The sequence below is a fragment of the Nothobranchius furzeri genome, chromosome 5 (assembly GCF_043380555.1).
Source record: "Nothobranchius furzeri strain GRZ-AD chromosome 5, NfurGRZ-RIMD1, whole genome shotgun sequence".
NCBI classification, from domain to species: Eukaryota; Metazoa; Chordata; class Actinopteri; order Cyprinodontiformes; family Nothobranchiidae; genus Nothobranchius; species Nothobranchius furzeri.
In genome coordinates, this window is record NC_091745.1 from 60,133,863 (window position 1) to 60,148,338 (window position 14,476).

Sequence of the window (14,476 nt, forward strand, 5' to 3'; positions counted from 1 at the left end):
AATCTTTTTATTCCAAAATGCAATGAGACAGCTTTCACCTGGAGCCAGGTACCACCCAGAGCCCACTGATACAGATCTCTAAAACCTGAGAAATAGTCTGATGAAATTACCTTTCGTTCAGCAGAAACTGTAACATGATCATCAGCTGATTTTCTGAAGGTTTCTCTGTTTCCTGTCGGCTGCAGGTATCCGAGTTAACCGACAGACTAATCCAGAATCAGGCATGTGCAGAGAAACTCCAACCGTTCTCTCCTGATGGAGCGCTGTGTCCGGCTGTGTTACTGAACCAGGACCTGCTGCAACACTTGGTGAGTCTCTGGCTGCTGATTGGCTATTTGCTCTGGAGGAGTAAACACTGAGAAGGAAAGATGGAGGGCAAGACAGAAGTGGAAGAAAATGTGTTGGAAGTAAAGAAGGAAGCAAGGAAGGGGAGTAACAAATAAGGGGAGGATGAAATAAATAAAAATAAAAGGAAGAGATAGAAAGAACAGATGAAATTCTTCAAAAGAAACAAACAAGGAAGGAAGGAAGGAAGGAAGGAAGGAAGGAAGGAAGGAAAAAAGAAAAGAAAGGAGGAATGTGTTCTTAAGAGAGAAAAAGTCAGACATTGAATTGAATCTTGTTATATGAATTGAGAAAAAATTTGATTGATTGATTGATTGGTTGGTTTCAGAATGATTCCAAGGTGGCCTTTGAAGACTGTCCCTCCTCCTCCTTTTCCTCTCCGTTTCCAGATATAGACATCCTGACTGGATCCATGAGGTGTGTTTTGTGCTGGACGCAACAGGTGGCTGCTTTGCTCACATAACACACACACACACACACACACACACACACACACACACACACACACACACACACACACACACACACACACACACACACACACACACACACACACACACTAGTTCCTGACAAAGATCCCAGCTCCTTCATCCTCTTGTCCCGGTCTGACCCGATCCTGGTCCCTGATGGGAGGAGGTCCCTAAAACTCAGAGCAGCTTAAACTGAACTTTTATCAGTAACTGATGTTTTTTATATTTCCTGTCTGGAGTCAGCTGGACTGATGTTTTAACTCCAGGAAAATCAGATATTTAACCCACTATGACATTTTTGTGATAAAAAACAGAAACATACCACCAAGCATAGAAACAAACAAAAGTCACTGAAACCTTTGACCTTTATGATTTTGCCTCATGATTTTCATGCACATAAAGTCGCTATGTACAGTAACACCTTGAATTGTTAGTTTGCACTGAAATGTTTTAAATCATATGGTTTAAAGTTCAAAAAGTTGTATTTAGTATTTTATTAAACCTTATCTCCAGTATTTTGTTGTAATTCTCTGTGAGACTATAGATGTTGCTGTAAGATCAGTGCTTTGTTGTAACAACACCAGTGCAGAAGAACACATTTACCTTTAACTTAAATGCACTCAGGTGTGTGAGGATCAGTGAAATGATGGTTACATGTGTATTTGTATTTATTGAATTTTAATGCTTGAAATGTTTCTCATCTGTTTTTTTTTAATAAATTTTTGTCTAAACAGACGTTTCTGAGTGTGAGTGCCACCTACAGGTAATAAGCCAAACTGCAGCTTGGTTTGCACTTTCTGATGTTGCAGTGGCGACCCCAAGGGGTGGCTATGGCTATCCCTAGAAAATTGCTTTGTTATTCGCACACTTCCAGAGATTCTCAGAAAACTAAACAAACGCTTTTAAAATTAAAATGCAGGTTCAGAATTGACGGATAATAGAAGAATTGTTTTCAGACTTAAGAGAAGCACTGAATTGTCGGGTTTAGATGCTGGTTGTCATAGTTACAAGGCAGGCTGTTGACTTCTTTGAGGGTCATGTAGTGGTGGGCGTGTGTGATCAGCATCAGGACCCATGTAGGCATAATTCTGCTCTGCACAGTCCAGAAGGTCATCAGGGGTGGAGTCTGGGTGGTCGTCGGCTTCATCTATCAGCTGACTGGTTCTTTTTAAGACCACTTTTCTTCCAAACATTTGGAACAGAGACACTGAGATGGAAATCAAAGCCAACTGTGGAAAAAAAAGTAATAAAGCAAAACATTTTAAATGCTGCTAGAGCCCTCATTTTTTAAAATTATTAATTTCATTTGTTATTAAAATAGAAAAGAAAAACAATACTAACAAATAAAATGAGGTTTCTCAAACCAAGAAAATGAAAAGGGAACTGAAAGAAGAAAACTTATGTTATCTGCCCCTTTTTAACTAAAATTACATTTTTACAAAGAAATAACAATAATTATTAATTAGCCTACACAAAGTAATTGCTCGACTGGTTAGCTAACTTGAGTTCAATTCATAAAGAAGAAAGAGAAAATTAATAGTAATAATAAAAATTCAAAAAGCAAAAGGATTTTTGCACATATACCTATTCATACATATATACATTAAAGTGCATCGCATGCCCATATGGTCGCACATACTTCATCTATACATATACATATAGACATACACACGTATCCACTACATATACACATACATACATACATATTTATACATACACACATGAATATACCTACACACATCTTCTATAGCTTTATTTTTATTTTATTTAATTTTATTATATAATTGATTTGCACATATATGATTCCAGTAGTTCATTTTTAATTAGTTTTTTGAAAGTAAATATCGTTTTCGCATCCTTGATTACATTACCCAGCTTATTCTATATTTTATCTCCATATATAGAGACACACTGCTCCTTTAAATAATTCATGACCTTTTAGTTCATATTTACTCTGTCTTTGTATAAATCTTATAAGTAAATTTTTAGGAAGGTTTTTTTTGTTTGCATTATACATACATTTAGAAATATGGTAGTCCACTAGGTCATAGAATTTTAATGTTTTTGTTTTTATGAATAACGGGTTAGATGGATCTCTGTAATTACTCCTTGTAATGATTCTTATTGCTTTTTTTTGCAATATATAGATAGAATTTGTGTAAGTTTTATATGTTGTGCCCCAGATTTCTATACCATAGTTCAAATATGGTGCAATAAGTGAATTATATAATAAATATAGGGAGTTATCATCCAGTGACCATTTTATTCTATGTAACATTGCGATTGTTGTAGCTATTTTAGTTTTCACATTGTTTATATGTGGCTTCCAAGATACATTTTCATCAATTATAACTCCCAAAAATTTTACTTCTTTTACTCTTGTAATATTAATATCATCTGACTCATCAGGATGCTGATGGAAGCACGGGTTTTGTCGAGGCTTATTAGTTCAGTTACCTGGAGAAGGATGAGGCCCACGTCCATGCCGATGATGGTTAGGATGTTCTCCTGCAGCCAATAATTGAGCTTCTGACTGCAATTCTGTCACAAAGACAGGTCAACAGCCTCAAAAACAGCCTGGTCTCTGTAGACATACGCAGCAATCATCTAACCTATTATCTATTTAACCAGTTTTTATTTGACTCTTTTTTACATTTTTATTCAACTTTATATTAGGTTTTTTTTGTCCTGCTTGACCTGCTGCAGAAACCCAAACCATCAACCGTTAATGAGAACCACATTCAGCTCTTTAATGTTTCCTGATACTTTTATCTGAAACGTGTGAGGCTGGAAGAACTTTGTTTTACCTGATCAAAGGTCCCGTTTCCTCTTCCAAACTGCGGCTCAGTGAAGCTGATGTTTTCTGAACACCAAGACGATGTAAATCTGAGATGATATGACCTGAAACAGGAACATGGAAGAACTTCTGGACTCGTCAGGTTCAGATTTTGTATAAAAGAGTTCTTCATCCAGTCAGCCGGGCCGGTTCTACCACAGCATTTAGCCTGTGGAACAGTCAGAACCTTTCAGGAAAACAGATTCATTATTTCATTTAGATGAGAAGATCAGACTCACATAGTGCTGAACGTTGTCCAGAAGTCTGCTGTGAGCGTTGGTGTCATCTCCGTACTCAGAGATGATCTTGTCCACAGTTTCAGTCAGACTCTGTTCAATCTGAGCAAAACAAACAAAGAAAACAACAGATGTTCCACAGAGAACTAGAACAGGCAGGAGGCAAGTGACTAAACCAAAACCTCCATCTGTTCTCAAACTTCTGTTTTCAGTAAGTTTCAAGACCAGAATCAGAACTCATTCTTTTCATCTGACTGAGGAGTTCCTCAGGGCACCATTCTGGTTAACCGCCTCAAAGGCTGAGTACATCGTCCTATTTTAGCAGAAATCCATTTAGTCTTTTTGAAATTTAATGCAACATTCTATAAAGGCTGCATGGTGGCGCAGTGGTTAGCACTGTTGCCTCGCAGCATGAAGGTTGCAGGTTTGAAACTCGGCTCGGCTGCGGCCTTTTTGCGTGGAGTTGTGTGTTCTCCCCATGCATGCGTGGGTTTCCTCTGGGTACTCCGGTTTCCCCCACAGATCACAACATGCCCTATAGGTTATAAATTGTAAGTCGCTTTGGATGAAAGCGTCCCCTAAATGAATAAACATAAACATAAAGAAAACATAGCCTATAATGAATTCTCTAAATAAAAGAAAAACATGGATGAAACTTCCCCTACTGTTGTAATGGTTCCATTTTGGTGTTTTCTTGCACCACAGAGTTTGATTCATCAGGCGACGACAAGTCAGTTTATCCACCAAACTTTTAAAATTTAAAAAGTGTGAGGGAAGAGTCCAAACCTTTTTCCTGTTTATGAGCAGCAGCAGTGAGACAAACAGCTGGCCGAGGATGAGGACGATGACAAAGACTACATACTGAGGAGGAAGTACAGAAATGTTTTAACACCTGATCTTCATATATCAGCTTCTGAAATGTATTTACTAGAATTTTGTGAGATTTAAAATCATCTCCAGTTTCTGGAAACCCTTTACTTGTGTTTTTATTGTTTGTTGTGAATGTCCAATTTCTGACAGCTGTTTGGGTTTCAGTCCCTTTGGACCTGAACCAACATTGTAAACCATCCAGTCACATTCCAGTGGTGTCATTTCTCCTGCAGAACACATCCATCCATCCACCCATCCCAGACCTCCCTCTCTCCAGCTCCTCCTAGGACATTCCGAGGTGTCTCTAGGTCATTGAGGATAAAGTCTCCTCATAAGTCCTGGCTCTGCCCCCAGATCTCCTACAGAAACCTGGAGAACCTCCTAATGGAGGTGGCCAGTATGGGCATCCTAATCAGAGCTGCTGTCCTCCAGCCACTGAACTCATAAAGATTAATTCAGTTGATTGGTTCCAGGATCTGGTTCTTTGGACACTGATCCAGTTCTCACGACTGGGTGACGTTTTAGACTAAGCAGCATATTGAAAACCTTTAAGACTGTTGACACTGTCCCTGGTAATCTGTTGGTCCATTATTCAAGATCAGAAGATTTTTAAACACCATCAGACTTCACCTGCATGTTGCCGCAGAGGTACTGTCAGGCCTATTGGAGGAATGACATCTCTGAAATGTGATTGGTATGTGATGATGGTGGTCTAGAGGTATATGCTGGTGATTAACGATGATGCGTTGTGACTCACCACTAGCAGCAGGAAGCGTCTCTCGCAAATGGCTGCAGCACATCCAGTCATACTGACCAACATCACCACACCCCCAATCATTAGCAGTCCTACTGCTACCACACGCATCTCCTCTAAACATCAACACAAAACATCATGTAGGACATTAAAACACATCCAGTCTCATCATTGGGTTAATGCTCCGTTTGTTTTCTCTAACCAGGAAGTAAGTCCAGGTTCACCTCAGCTTGATGCAGCTCTGCTGCAGAGGAATTAATTGGACCTTGTTTAAATGAAACTTGACTTGGTGCTTAAAGTGTTTTGAACACATAAAATTAGCAGGACCTGCTGAGGACCTCTACCTGAACATCATGTTTTACAGATAGATGTTGTTTTACCCGAGGAGAGGATGTACAGGAAGGTTCCAGTGTCAAACAGGATCCAGAGCGCACAGCCTCCAACACTCAGACCCAGGATCTGCATGGGTAAAACTCAGTTCATGACACCTATGTTAGTTCCTCTTTAGACTTTGACAGGATTTGGATTTAGCATCTTAAAGAGATTTAGGTTCTCAGACGTTCCTTCAGTTCAGTAGAAATCAGGGAAGAAAAGGGACCGATCATTGAGCCTTGGGGCACTCCGGTAAAACACAGACAGGATGTGGAAATTTGTTTCCTGAACTGGAATTAGGGTTAATGGTTAAAGAAAATCTGTTTTCTGCGCAAAAAATTGAATGGTGTTAAAATATAAACATCAAAGCAAATTTTTGTTTCTCTTTTAAAAAATGAACAGAAAAACAAGATAAATATCAATAATGAAGGGGGAAAACAATGATTCAGTAAACAAAATGATCTGTACAGAAATATAGAATTGACTAAAGTGGTGATGAGCAGAACACAAATTAGAAATAAAACATCTAAAAGATAAAAAGATTAAATAACATCATAAATTACCCTAATTTTTTTATTTCATCTGAAATAAATAATTCAGTTCACCAAATTACTGAATAAATTAAAACATGACAACATTTAAACATTGCAGAAGTAAATTAAACTTTTTGTTTTTAAAGTGTTTGGAGTCTCACCAGGAAGATGGAGTTCAGAACACTGAAGCAGAACTTCAGCAGCTCAATCTTCAGCTCCAGCTTCATCCTGAGGAGCGACAAAGACGAGCAGCAGCTTCTGGTGAGTCTTTGTTCTTACTGTGTTCAGAAGGTTCTTCAGGTCCCGTTCTCCTACAGAATGTCTCTGATTCTGACTGATCTCAGAGTGCTGCAGCGAAAACACCTGAGATCAGAGTCCACTTCCTCATTGCCTGTAAACATTAAACCGCTTCGTCTCCATGGAAACACTTGGAGGAAAACCCACAAATCAGACATTTATTCTGACATCACAACAAAAAGCCACCTAAACATGAGATCCTCTGTTCTGGCTTCATCACCATCTCCTAAAGCTTCCTGGGAACTTAATCTCCCATAATGCCTGTGGATGGTAACAAGCCAGTTGAACGTTAAACAGGAACAAGGAAACTGTTTACGAGACAAAATTTTTAAGTTTTATTTAGCATTAAACCAGAAAATCCAAACATCAAATTGATCTTTAGGAGGATTTTGTTTTAAGGATGAAAAAGCTTAATATATTGTTTAGATCCTAATTTTTTGATAAATAACTCTCAAACTTATTTCACAATATAAAACAGAACAGATGATTATTCATCTAATACTAAAATAAATACTTTACTGTTTCTTAGTGTCTTTTTTTGACAGAAGTAAAATATCCTTGAAGAAGTAAGAAATCACAAGAAATAACTTGTTCTTATCTGAGCAGCAAATAAAAGTGTCTGCTCTGTCTTCTCGATCCCCAGTGAGTCGTGGTGGTTGGCTGCTTATACTGAGCCAGGATCCTCTGAAGGTTCCTTCTTGTTAAAAGGGAGTTTTCCTCTCCACTGTCGCTAAATGCTTGCTTAGTATGAGGATTGTTGTAAAGTCACTAACACCAGTCAGTGACTTGATGCAATCTGCTGGGTTCCTTTTATAGGAAACTTTTTACTGATTGGCTTAATGAACCGACCTGTAATGTTTACTATGTGAAGTGCCTTGAGACGACTCTTGTCGTGATTTGGCGCTATATAAATAAACTTGAATTGATTTGAAACTTGAAATAGTGTAATTTTTCCCAAAATTTTCTTCTGATAAAATATAAAAAAATCAGTTAAAATGACCAACAGGGGGTGCTGTTTCCCACAGCTACTCACAAAGGAGGTTTATTTTTATTTCATGAGAACATTCAGAACCCCGCCTGCTTACCCAGAGGCCGTTGGAGATAGGCACCAGCCCCCCGCGATCCTGCGTGGACAAGCGGGCACATAAAATGGATGGTTGGATGGATAACACACTATGGAAGCCCTTTCCCGCCACACAGACTAAAAAATATATCTCATAATTATGAGACTGCTAAGTCATAATTATGAGATTTTAACACAATTTTAATCAGAGTGGCAGGAATGGGCTTCTGTAGAACATGGACCTCCTCATGAATAAACTAAAATGCTGAGCCGTAAAAGAGGCTGAAAGCAAACATAAAGAATGAGAAATGGTTAGAACCCGTCGGTCTGACGCTGCAGAACAGAAACGTCCCCGTGTCGATAAAGCTGTCAGAGGACTGTTTTTACTCCTGACATATGAGAGACTTTTGGATTCGAGCACATCCGAAAACTCCTGAGTGTCCCCTAGTGGGTCCTCAGACCTCAGTGTGAGAACCTCAACTGCAGTTAATTTTACATTCAAACAATCAGCGTGATCTTGCTGGACCCGTTCCCATGTCCATCAGGAACAGCGCCGCGTTTCTATTTCTGGCTCATGGCCAATTAGCTTCAGGCCTTGTTTCCATGATGATATTGTAATCTGATCTTTTGCTGATGATGAACCTGAACCTGCAGAAGTTTCACCATTGTGTGTTGTGGAAAAACAAGCCAGCGTCTGAGATGAGACGCTGGCTTGTTCTTGTGTTCCTCAGACTCCAGGAACATCAACAGGAGATGTTTCAGCCCTGAAACTTAGTGGATCAGAACATTTATGGATGTATGAAAGCTCAGTTGAAACATCTGGAGTAACTCCTAATGAATGTTTAAAGTTGTTTGTGTCTTTAGGAGGACAATTAATTCACCAAAAACCTGCTGACAACATATCCTCACAAGGTCTAAAAGCCATCAGTTCTCCTCCAAAGGCCTGTGGATCAAACACGCTAACTGAGCTCCTGGTGTTTCTCAGCTAGAAGAATTCCTACAGATAAACATTCCATTAGGAAACCCCGATCGCAGCCGCCCACACCGCTCCTCTGGAGGCTTCACTGGGAACAATGGTGTCATAAATCTGATGAGAATTTGGACAGAGAAAAAGTGAGGCACAACTTCACAGAACAGCAGAACAGAACCACGACCAAAATTGTGCAACCATGCTCTGGTCTTTTCTGTTCTTCAGATGCTCTGATTCTTCTCAGCTCTCCCACCAGCAACGCGATTATCCTGCAGGACAACATCCAGGGTTCTTCACAGCGAAGGTTTATGTGGATGTTCTCTCCTCAGTAGAACATTGAGCTCCTCTAAGAGGTTCTGGAGATTCTGATGTTCTGTTTTTTTTTAAAGATAAAATGGTTCCTCAGATAAACAGACAGAGAAGCTCTTTGTGGACCACTGAACCAGTAGTCACTGAGAAGATTTTTGGAGAACACCTGTTCTCTTGTTCCAGTGGTTCTAATGTTGTATGCCTTAGTAAACAGCCATTTACACTATCGATGCATAAAATGTAAATAGTAGGAACTTGAAGTAATCAATTGTAAATATCTTTTCACTTTATTTTATTATTATAGTTTGAAGAATGCCGTAACTGTCAAAACCAGTGCAGATTATTATACATGTGCAACACTGTTAAACCATTTTTTCAGTAAGATAATTGTAATTTTTCCATGTGTTTATTGAAAAGAAAAAAAGCTGACTAATCACAGAAATAATGATTAGTTGATTAGAAACAAGTGTTCATCTAGAACATTTGAAATTTGTGTTACAGCATTTCATGTTTTCAACTTAAATATCAAAATATTACAGAAAGTTAGCAAATCTGGTGTTCCATCACAGGGAAACTTGGACAGGTATCTAGAGCATCACAGGGACACTTGGACAGGTATCTAGAGCATCACAGGGACACTTGGACAGGTATCTAGAGCATCACAGGGACACTTGGACAGGTATCTAGAGCATCACAGGGACACTTGGACAGGTATCTAGAGCATCACAGGGACACTTGGACAGGTATCTAGAGCATCACAGGGACACTTGGACAGGTATCTAGAGCATCACAGGGACACTTGGACAGGTATCTAGAGCATCACAGGGACACTTGGACCTTTTGGGTCTGACTTGCAAGTATGCAGGTGCTTCAGTATTGTAGTGGGCATAATCATCAACAGACACGTTTGTTTTATAAGAGGTTGAAAGTAATTTGTTTTAACCAGCGTTTCAGGATCATGAGGACATTTTCAGAGTCATGGCTTGGTGAAGCAGCAATGAAAAACGTTTTTCTTGAAATATTTATGTAAATAAAAACATTCAAGAGCATATTTTAGCCAAGAAAGCTCATTAGCAAATTCTAGTTTAAGGCTTCTATAGGAGAACAACAAGCAGACATGTTTCAAACTTTTATTAAAGTGATCTGATCCTGGATCTGGGAAGGTTCTGGAGTGGCTGGTCTGATCGATCTGGAGAGTGATGATGGAGAAGCAAGACAGAACATCTTCAGAAGCTCCTGTGTATAATAGTAAACAACAACAACAAAAAACAATAGTAAATACTCAAAGTGGATGAGCTTAAGAAGAAGGGAGTTTTGGACAGAAAGAGCACTGATGTTCCAGCTGGACTCAGCCCGGCGAATCTGGGATGAATTATTGCTGCCTCAACCTCCTCTTCTTTCATTGGGTCACTGGAGTTTAAATTAAGTGGATGAGAAACCCATGAGGAGGGCTCTGCATAAATGAGAGTAAAGTTGAATTTTAAACGCATGAAAACTGACACAAAGTGGCATTAAAGGCGCCATTTTATTAGCCTGACAAGCCAGACTAAATAAATGTAATATTTAGTCTGGCCACGCTCCATTGACAGCTCTCGGTTGTGGGGCGGGTTCTACCGTTGTCTTTCAATTGATCTCCGCATTCCACTGGACAATGAATGTGACATACTCTTGTTTCACTCTGTTGCATCATCCCACCCACCAGGCATATAGAGTGCCCTGATTGGCCCACAAAGCAGATAAAGCTCTGTGATTTGTTCTCTAAGCAGATAGAGCACTATGACTGGCCCACCATTATGGACCAATCACAGCTCTTTATGTGTTTGAAACCCCTCTAGAGAGCTGTGATTGGCCAGCCAGAGTCCTGGTAGGAGCTGCAGAGGTTCCAATGGAGCATGCCTAGACCAAACTTTGCAAAGCAAGAATTTGGTCTAGTTCACTAGGCTAGCATTTTATGTCACAGAGCGGCAAATAAAGCAACGTTCAATGCCCGTACAAAACGTCGTATTTTACGCCACCCACACAGGGAACGCATCTGGGATTAGGGTGGCGTAAAAAACGGCGTTCAATGTCCGGCGTTCTACGGGACCGTTAAGAACGGCTCTGGCTGGCATCAAATACGGCGTTCTGGGAGAGTTTTTGCCATATTTTACAACATCTTGACACATCAAACGGCGGTTTTTTGCCATCTCTTAACTAGACGGGTTGGGAAAGTGGCGTATTAGTGGCGGTTATGGCTTGCCATACACCAGTTCCATTTTCTACGCACTACGCCTCTGAAACGGGTCAAGTTCGACATTTTTGGGGAAGGAAAGACAGGAAATCGGACGCTGAAACGGAGCGAAGTTTCCCGAGATTTTCAGAATTAAAAAACGGTTGCTTTACTTTAAAAAAAGTTAGTAACTGTGCGGCCCCGTGAGAAGTTATCATCTAGCTAGCGGTCTCCTTTGTTTTTCAGGTCCGTTTTTGCGATTATAAAACGGACAGAACATAAAACACAAACCTTTTGGAGCCATGTTGTAGTTTTCTCCTGCTTGTTGTTGTGTTTACTGACGACGCCACTCGTGTGACTTTGTGCTCTGTCGGTGACAGCGGCTCCCCTGCTGCTTCGCATCTCGTGGGAAGGGCCAAGCAGCAGCTTACGCGAGCAAGACGTGCTGCTGCAGTAACGTGCTGCTGACGGCTCCGGTGGAAAGAAGGGGTAATGCTCGTGTCTGTCTCCAAAAGTCATTGAGCCAGAGACAAGGGACATCTGGACAGGTCTCTAGTCCATCTCAAGAACACTTGGACAAGTCTCTAGTCCATCACAGGAACACTTGGACAGGTCTCTATTCTATCTCAAGGACACCTGTTTGACAGGTCTCTAGTCTATCTCAGGGACACCTCGACAGGTTTCTAGTCCATCACAGAAACACTTGGATAGGTTTTTAGTCTATCTCAAGGACACCTGGATAGGTCTCTAGTCCATCTCAGAGTCACCTGGACAGGTTTCTGTTCCATCACAGGGACACTTGGACAGGTATCTAGTGCATCACAGGGACACTTGGACCTTTTGGGTCTGACTTGTTAGGTTCTGGATATTAGGGAGGTCTTCTTGGGGTTTAACGAGGATTAAGAGTTCGCTGAATCAGCTGAGGACATGATGTCTTAATGAGTACATAAATCTTAGGTCATCACAGGTGACTCGCTGGTGGCTGTAAATCAGGATGGAGGTTTTCTGACTCCAGAACACCAAGAACCTGCCGTCCAGCCGCTCTGTCTGCTCAAGCCCTGATTACTAAAGTAACGTTATTCAGTTTTAATCCTGTAATGTTTTACCACTGGGGGGTGGGGGGGTGGGGGGGGGGCTTTCCTGGTGCAGTTACAGCTGCGGCCTGCAGGTCGTCTCCAAACAGAGCTCTAAAATGCTCTGACTGGTTATATTTCATCCGCTTCTGCTTTTAATGAGCAGAAGTTGTGATTCTTTCCTGCTCTGGGACGACGGTGGAGCAGATTCGGGGTTGGTGTTGGGATGTTTTTTTTACTGTAAATCTGATCTTAGGTCAGCAAGTCAAACCACCTCTCAGGATCAGGACAGTTTTATCTTCATCGCTGGTTTACTGTGTGAGGTTGGTTTGGACTGACACACACACACACACACACACACACACACACACACTATTCGTGGAAGGATTCTGTTTGTGAAACACACACACACACACACACACACACACACACACACACACACACACACACACACACACACACACACACACACACACACCACTCCTTGTTCTGCAGCTCTGGCTCAGTCAGTGAGTGTCTCTCTACCAGGATGAACGTGTTTCTGTTTCTCTGGATTGCCCTGGTGCCATTGTTCTGCTATGGTGAGTGACCTACGACCTCTGACCTCAAAATACACACACACACACGCGCGCGCGCACACACACACACTCACATCTAATGTGCTCCAGTCTCTCTGCTGTGACTCAGGTTTTTCCAGTCATTTCTTTATGATTCATCATGATCTGCTTGTTTTTAATCTATTCCAGAATCTAAAGTTCTGATTTGCTGCAACTCTTCTTCGGCACACACGTTTAACGTTTCATAATGTTAATGAGTCAGAAATTAATCCTGTTTAATAGAAACATAAAAATATCACTTAGCAAAAGAGTAAAAATTGAATCCCAGAAGAGTTTTCTGAAATTTTTGTGCCTCTGTTTTTCCCACGGAGGATTTCACAGCTGTTAACGGTTACTTGGCTTCCTTCCATTAACCTTTTCAAACCCGAATAATGTTAATATTAATAACTCATAGATCAACTTTATTACAGAAGCAACTACAGCTGGCTTATATTAACAAAATTATTAATAACATATGGTTTTTAACCCTGAAATATATATTCTCTAATACTAACATAACAATTAAAACTGTTTTATTCATGTAGTCTTAAGACAGTTGAAGTCCGCTCTGTGATCATGAGGTTATAAAGGCAGAATGTGTGTTGTAGGTTTTTTGGTCACATGACATGTGGTGCTTCAATCAAACAATAACCTGAAACTTTATTTCAATCTTTCCTCTGATCATGATCTCACCTCATGATCACTAAACATTACATTAAACAAATGCACACAAATGTGTGCAGATTTACAAGAGAGATCACAAATGACACAAGGACACAACTCTGCAGATGCAGCGTAATGTTTTTGATGGGGGAGGGGAGCAGTTTCTGTACCACACAGTCATGCAGCTCCTCGGGATTTCTATTATAGAAACATAAAAGTGGCCTTTTTCACCAGAGCGTGTCAGCGTGGACCAGACCATCTGAGGAACAACCCAAAAACCAGCCCATGTCGAAAAAATGACTCAACACAGATACTAATTTATGATGAGAAAATGTGAGTCAACTGTGGAGGAGAGGATTTGGGGGGTTCTGAAGTGAATCCAAGGGATTAAAGCTGCAGGTTTTTCATGTTTAAACACATGACTTCACTGGTTCTGTCAGACTGATGCACTGCAGGAAGACAGGAAAGGTGAAGGGAGGGAAAAGGTTTTAAACGCAAGAGCCAAGCTGATGATCAGAGTTTCAGAGAAAAGATAACAAAAAAGTTAAATGAAACTTTTATTTCATTCCTGTGGGGAGATTCTAAAATAGATGCAACATTTAATGCAGCTTCTCTCATTTGTGGAAAAACCCCTCATGACATCTTTGTAAAAACAATCTAACTCTAAAACGTAATGTTCATACAGGCTCAGGTTAGCTTAGCATTAGCACCCACAGCCAGCCTGTTTAGCTCTGATCTTTATCCTGCGTGGTTTTTGGATAATAGGTGATTAATGGAGAGGTGATAAAGCTCTAAATGAATCCTTCCCTCCTTCTTTGCCCTCCAGTTGTGTTTTCTTAGCTCGGTTTTGAAACTTTACCTGCAGGACGTGAGCAAACAT

At 40.4% G+C, this 14,476-nt stretch overlaps 1 protein-coding gene across 1 annotated transcript; it reads right to left on the minus strand.

The window, feature by feature from the left end:
- Positions 1–1,162: 1,162 nt before the first annotated feature.
- si:ch73-139j3.4 (CD82 antigen) lies at positions 1,163–6,757 on the minus strand. The gene is made up of 8 exons (XM_015949648.3): positions 6,578–6,757; positions 5,892–5,970; positions 5,515–5,627; positions 4,674–4,748; positions 3,891–3,989; positions 3,623–3,820; positions 3,273–3,356; positions 1,163–2,044 (listed from the first exon to the last, which is right to left on the minus strand). Exons 1-8 carry the CDS (start codon positions 6,641–6,643, stop codon positions 1,820–1,822), a joined length of 939 nt encoding a protein of 312 aa, XP_015805134.1. The 5' UTR covers positions 6,644–6,757; the 3' UTR covers positions 1,163–1,819.
- Positions 6,758–14,476: the final 7,719 nt, after the last annotated feature.

Excerpts from the sequence above, each read along its gene's own strand:
- si:ch73-139j3.4 (XM_015949648.3), bottom strand. The coding sequence starts at position 6,643 with ATGAAGCTGGAGCTGAAGATTGAGCTGCTGAAGTTCTGCTTCAGTGTT. Across the intron at positions 5,971-6,577 it reads TTCTGAACTCCATCTTCCTG|ATCCTGGGTCTGAGTGTTGG; the intron begins GTGAGACTCCAA and ends TTACCCATGCAG. Across the intron at positions 3,357-3,622 it reads GAAACGGGACCTTTGATCAG|AATTGCAGTCAGAAGCTCAA; the intron begins GTAAAACAAAGT and ends TCTTTGTGACAG.